The sequence below is a fragment of the Labrus mixtus genome, chromosome 3 (genome assembly GCF_963584025.1).
Source record: "Labrus mixtus chromosome 3, fLabMix1.1, whole genome shotgun sequence".
Classification (NCBI taxonomy): Eukaryota; Metazoa; Chordata; class Actinopteri; order Labriformes; family Labridae; genus Labrus; species Labrus mixtus.
Genome location: NC_083614.1, coordinates 15,178,248 through 15,184,261, shown reverse-complemented (window position 1 = coordinate 15,184,261; position 6,014 = coordinate 15,178,248). Strand labels below are relative to the sequence as shown.

At 36.8% G+C, this 6,014-nt stretch overlaps 1 protein-coding gene across 1 annotated transcript; it reads left to right on the top strand.

The window, feature by feature from the left end:
* The first annotated feature begins 2,165 nt into the window (after nt 1-2,165).
* Nucleotides 2,166-3,219, top strand: si:dkey-51e6.1. Its single transcript, XM_061033170.1, has 3 exons — nt 2,166-2,422; nt 2,769-2,893; nt 2,992-3,219. Exons 1-3 carry the CDS (start codon nt 2,206-2,208, stop codon nt 3,082-3,084), a joined length of 435 nt encoding a protein of 144 aa, XP_060889153.1. The 5' UTR covers nt 2,166-2,205; the 3' UTR covers nt 3,085-3,219.
* Nucleotides 3,220-6,014: the final 2,795 nt, after the last annotated feature.

Below are 6,014 nucleotides of genomic sequence, written 5' to 3'. Positions count from 1 at the left end.
TTTGTGTTTTTTGTCTTATTTTGAAATCAAGTTCTAATAAAAAAAATGGCATTTTTGAGGGGTTACATTTCAAAAACATAATGAATATTTGCTATGTATGGTAAGGGCTGAAGTTATAAATAGTATCCAAAAATTGGAATCATGCATTTATAGATAATCTTTCAATTGCAGTCTTTATCGGAGCATTTTTCTGTGTCGTTGGGGCGAAAGGTGTGACACATAGGGTTGTAGGAGGGTTAAATACATTACACTGTTAATCCTTCTGCACTTTGTCTTAAAATTAAATATCAATCATTAACATGTATTGGATATTTGTCTTAGTTCTATTTGTACGTTTGCAAAAGTAAATCATATCATTGCTTGTCTAACAATGTGCTCATGTACAGACAATGCACAAATTTGGCTACTTGGCAAGACTAACTAATACCTCCTAATGAGAAAGTGAAATGTTTTCTGAGGAATTGGTAATAACACTCTTATCAAAGTGAGAGATGACTAAGAGGAAATGACTGTCTTGCAGGTTTTTGATATCCTGAGAGCTGATTAGGCCGAGAGTTTGAGAGAGATTTAGACTTTCTCTCTCTTTTCATCCATTTGGGTTTGAACTTTTGAGATATTTTTGTGCTAATCAAAACAAAGAGTGTTATTGTTGGCAGCAATAATGAGACTGTCGTGTCAGTAAATCCATTTGGACCACTGTGATTTTAAGCTTTATCTGGACATGATTAATTGGATTGATGTACAGTATATTAACAGTCGAACAGAGTGTGCTGACAGACAGTCTGAGATACAACATGCTTTTCATAGTTCAGATTAATGAACTAACCCTACCCTGTCAAAGGATGTGCTCATCCAAAGAAGAAGGTGGTTAACAAAACAATGCAGCTGCAAATAACAGACACTTTACTGGTATATTTTATGACTGTTCAGGGACCGGAAGTGTTGTGCAGAAGCAGAGGCGCCTGCTGGCTGCCTGTGTTTCCAGAAGTGACAGTTCATATCCTTCCTCTTCGACCTGAGGCACCGGATAGCATAGCCACTGTTGCTTGACACCTCTTAACCTCCATCCCTTCCCAAGAAAAATTATATGAACTTCCTAATTAACTCGAATAGAACAAGACCCAAGTGTTTGATTTGTGCTCTTTTAACATGATTTTATTTTCACTCATCCTGCAGACTTTTGAAGTTCATCATACATTGAAAAACTTAGTTTTCATGTCATTTTAAGGAATCAATGAATATGAGGTTTAAGGTCATTCCGGAGCATCATGAACAGGAGAGAAATCAGGTACTCAAGTCCCTGTAAAAAAAAAATTTTTTAATCTACACAATAAAATAAAAGTAAAGGAAAAAATACAAGACTTAAAAGTAAAAATAAAAACTTTACATTAATTATGTATCAAAATTGTGATATGAGTGTAGAACACTTAGCCAAGTGGCACATTCTGGATTTAACAATATCAGCAATAAAACAGATGGCAACATTATGAAAACAGGTAGCATAGATTTAACAATAAGTAGCCTAATAAACAATAACATGATTATTTTTGCAATATTATTATATCCATATGGGGGAAAAGCCTAACTACATTTCCAAGGGACCTTGTTTCTAACTGCAGACAATATTTAAGTACAGTAGGAAGATACTGTCAACATTAATAGATTCGAGAAAATAAACGAGTGCCTTCAGTCCATTTGGCATGATGGAAGCAGGAATCTCCCTCCCAGAGAGAGGTCTCACACTGTCTCACATACTTTTCTTTTGGCTTAAAACCAAACACTTGATGGATTTCAGATCAAATAGATCAACCATCACCACTGACCCTGCCCTGCTGTAATCTCAAGCCCTCCTGAAACAAAAGCAGCATCTCACAACCAGGTGAACCATAAACCAGGTCTTCCTGATTGACACGAGCAGCAGTCTCCTGGGTCAAAAAAAAGGGGCTTGCCAACATCGGAAGTATTGTTGATTTCTTTCCAGGACTCTGTGCTGGTATGGTAAACGATGTCAAGCTACTTTGGTACTTTTTTTTTAAAGTATAGGCTTTACGATTCAAATGGTTACCATTTGATACCACTAGGGGTCGACAGTTTGCGAGCTCCCATTTGTCTTTAACAGTGAAGGCCTCGTGCTTCATTTGCACTGTCCCTTTAAGTGGGGCATACACTTGCTGATCCAAATAAAGGCACGTGTGAGCTCCCTCCATGTTGTCTATCCTCGGTAGACCCCTGATCGGTTTGAGAGGGTCTGCAGGCCCCTTCGGTAAAGCTTTAGTCGCAATGGCAGACGCCCTGGCTAAAATCCCCGATGTGGAGATCGATCCAGAAGGAACCTTTAAGTACATTCTGGTCAGAGTGAAAGTAAAAGATGGCGATGTGCATAAAGACATAGTCCGAGGCACAAAAAGTGCAGAGTATCACAGTAAGTTTAACAGGATGTACTCTAGTTTTAATTTCGGAAAGTTCGCGTGCAAATCATGACACATGTGGTGATTTCTTGCAGAATATTAATGAGATAATTAAAGACGTCAGAAAACCGGTCTTTACGTTCAGCGTGCATAAACAGTGCACAGACAAGCACAGGAAATGTTTGCCAACTAAACCCATACGCAAATTTATATAGCCTGGCAGATATTGAAGAGAACAGCTTTAGAAGAGACCAGACACAAATTGCTGAGTTTGCTCATTCCTCCAAAACTGCATGCTTATTTGTCTGTAAACTTGATTGTATGTTTCAAGATTAATAGGGTGAGTTACCTTCTTTACAGATCACATATTTGAGAAGGTCAACCCAGCTATGGAGGCCTTGGGGATGGAGTGTAAATGTCTTGGAGGAGGGAAGATCGAGCACAACAACCAAGATAAAAAACTAAGGGTGTTTGGGGAATCCACTGTAAGTTCACGTGATTTTTAGAAACAATATCAGCTTTATTTAAATACACTGCAGTGTTTAAATGTGTCCAAGTAAATGATTCATTTATTCATTTTCAGGCGTTTGGTAAAGCAGACCACTCTGTGTCCGTGGAGAAGTTGAAGAGCGCCTTCAGCGACTATGAGATCACCTGGTCTGATGACAAAAAATAGAGTTTAAATCAGCATCTGGTTTCATATGTCTGCTTTTATTCATGAGTTCTGTTTTTAGAAAACCACATGTTAATGCTTCCATCCTCCTGTAGCCTACAACCATTATTTGATTCAAATACACCATCCTGCATTTCACTGTTTGCCTCTTTCTTGACTACAGGCTTTATCATTTTAAATCACCTATAACAAGTGGAAACAGAAATACATGGACGCAAACATCATTCTCCCTTAAAATAGAAGGATTCATACATATGCTCCTTTTTTTTTCTCTTTTCAAATTAAGAATTTAAGGCCAGGTGCCAAGCGTAAAGTCCACACAGGAAGGGGTGAGCCAGTTGGAAACAATCATATCCTGTGAGGGGAAAGTTTTCTTGTTTAAAGGAAAATAAACCAAGGAGATGAGATTAGCTTTCACTTGATGTCAAAATGCTTTCAGTTTTTTCTTCAAGTAGCCTAAATTCCACTTTCCACTCAATATTACCTATATTTTCCTCTCGATTATAAGAAGTAAATTAGTATACATTTTTATGTATACTATATAATATGATTATTTATAAGAGATTTTGTCACAGTTTAGAATTAGAGCAGCTCTTTGGTATATGAGCTTATCTAAAAATAAATGATCTTTTTTTTTTTGCCAATTCATAAAAAGTTGAATGTGAATGTCTGGAAAACTTGTATTACATCCATTCACATTCTGTTGAGACATTTGGAAAATTAGAAAGGCTTACTTAAAGAGGGCAGTCATGAGATAATGAACAGTAAGTGATTTGTCATGTTGGAACCATGACTGTCTGTACTGAAGTATGTTTTGGAAATGCATGTAAATATTTCACAAGATACATCAATAGTCTTGTTATGACCAGAGTCAGGGGGTCGTAATAGATATTGAAATATTCCAATTTTGGTCCAATTTGAAAGAAAAAAAAAAGTCCAACTATTCAGGTCAAGACTTTTTTTTTTAGAATGATTGACCTCAAATCATTGCTTTGATCCTGATTAGATTCCAGTCTAGGTTTAACAAAAGTCTCCATCCTCTTCCTTTGGGTTTTCCCACATTAGGTTGTCTCAGTCTTTAAAGGTTCTTGTCGTGTTCCAGTAGTAGAGCAAATTCCTGCCAAGCATTCGGTTTTACACCTGTGACTCACCTTCTACCTGGTGAGAAAACATTAGGAGGAAGAGCGGCGGGTAACTCTGCCGACTGCATGAACAGAAATAGCTCCTGCTGACACATTGAAGAGAACTGTAGACAGACACATGCACACTAACAGTGTACTGTGTCAATTACTGTGTGACCTCAGAAAAGGAAAAACAAAGCAGCATCTTCCTCCATGTTTTCCTTTCCTATTCCGGAGCCAGTTTCCTGCAGACTGATAACCTTTCTATTATCTACAAACAGGGAGGTCAGCCCTGGAGGGAGAAATCTGAAACTGTGTTATGCTCGGCCTTCTTGGAAAATATAAATGTTACGGTAAAAGGCCTTAATGACATTTCACATGAAACAGACTTTCTGGATAATGTGACATTCTTTGTCTAGTTTGAGGCCTTGTTATATTCTTTACAATCCTGATGAACATAAAAAAACTTAATAACATCTCATGAGGTTAAATCATTTTTATACAGTGTTGTTTACTTGTGCTTTTGAAGTAAGCATTTCAAATCGTTTTGTCTCGACATATTAAAATGCCATAATGAAACACATTTTTATTTTACTATGAAGCCATGACCGGTTGAAGCAAGAAATGTGCCCAAAACTATATCATATGTACTTTCATATGTAGAGTCAAAAGAAAGATCAAATAAGTTTTCTTTTTGAATTTTTAATAGAATGCTTATTGATTTTAAGTGACAACTAATGTGCAATACATTACAGCTAAATTATTTATAATATTTAATTATATCTGCAATGAAATTACTTTTGTAGTTTAATTACATATTCGTAATCAATATACAGTATTCGGTAACATTTAAGTTAAAAAAGAATGTAGTCATTTTCTTCTGCCAGAGATAAGTGGATCCCATGGTGCCTGGCAACATTGCCTTCCATCGAGATTTTGGACCATGACGTAAAGCAGGGGATTAAAGCAAAAATGTTTTACATAAAATTACCTCCAGATTCAGATAAGATTATCAGTTTGAAAGCTGTACTCTCTAGTTTTACAAGTGAACAGTGAGTTACAAGTACAATCTGACTTGAGTGAGCACTAAGTGATTCAATGTAAAATATTGAAAAAAGTAAAAAGGATCTTAACCCTAAATTGATGGAAGGTTTTGTGAGACACAAGGAGACCGGTTTATGGACATCATACTCTTACCCAGGTTAACATACAATAACTTCAGAGTCCCCAGGACACAACTAAATGTGCCATGCAGCATCGTCTGCCTCAGAACAGAAACACAACCATCTTCTTAAAAGATGTTCATCAGGATTTGTAAAAAAGCATGAAAATGGTCTTTCCTCCTAAAAATAAAATCTGTTAAACTCAAAATGCTGACTGTGAAAGAGCACTTGTTGTGATGCTGAAACATTAACTGTAGAGATACTGCACTGTGATCTCCTCATGGACAGGGCAAGGAAAAATAAGTATCTTGGCGAACCATTAAAAAAAAACATGTAAAAATGCCCCTCACCATCTGGAAACTAGACTTATATATTATTTTAATGTATAGATCTTTAAGTCATGAACTATACTGAATCAGGATCACCCTGCCTTGATGTTTTGGGAAGCACACTGCAATAAACTGCATGTACAGAGATAAGCATCAATGTGGACTCCTGCTTCCTAAACAAGAAGTAAGCCCCTTCCTGCAGGGACTACTGCTAACACCCGCCACACACAGCTATGAAACAAAGGTGTAGCAAAAGGATGATGGTTTACTTCAATGGCCAAGATCTTAACAGGGAAACAATGAGACACTGATTTTATCAG

What these genes read in the sequence shown, in the direction of transcription:
- si:dkey-51e6.1 (XM_061033170.1), top strand. Translation starts at nt 2,206, where the DNA reads ATGTTGTCTATCCTCGGTAGACCCCTGATCGGTTTGAGAGGGTCTGCA. An exon ending in AAAAAGTGCAGAGTATCACA is followed by an intron (nt 2,423 to 2,768) that starts GTAAGTTTAACA and finishes CCTTCTTTACAG; the next exon opens with ATCACATATTTGAGAAGGTC. An exon ending in GGGTGTTTGGGGAATCCACT is followed by an intron (nt 2,894 to 2,991) that starts GTAAGTTCACGT and finishes ATTCATTTTCAG; the next exon opens with GCGTTTGGTAAAGCAGACCA.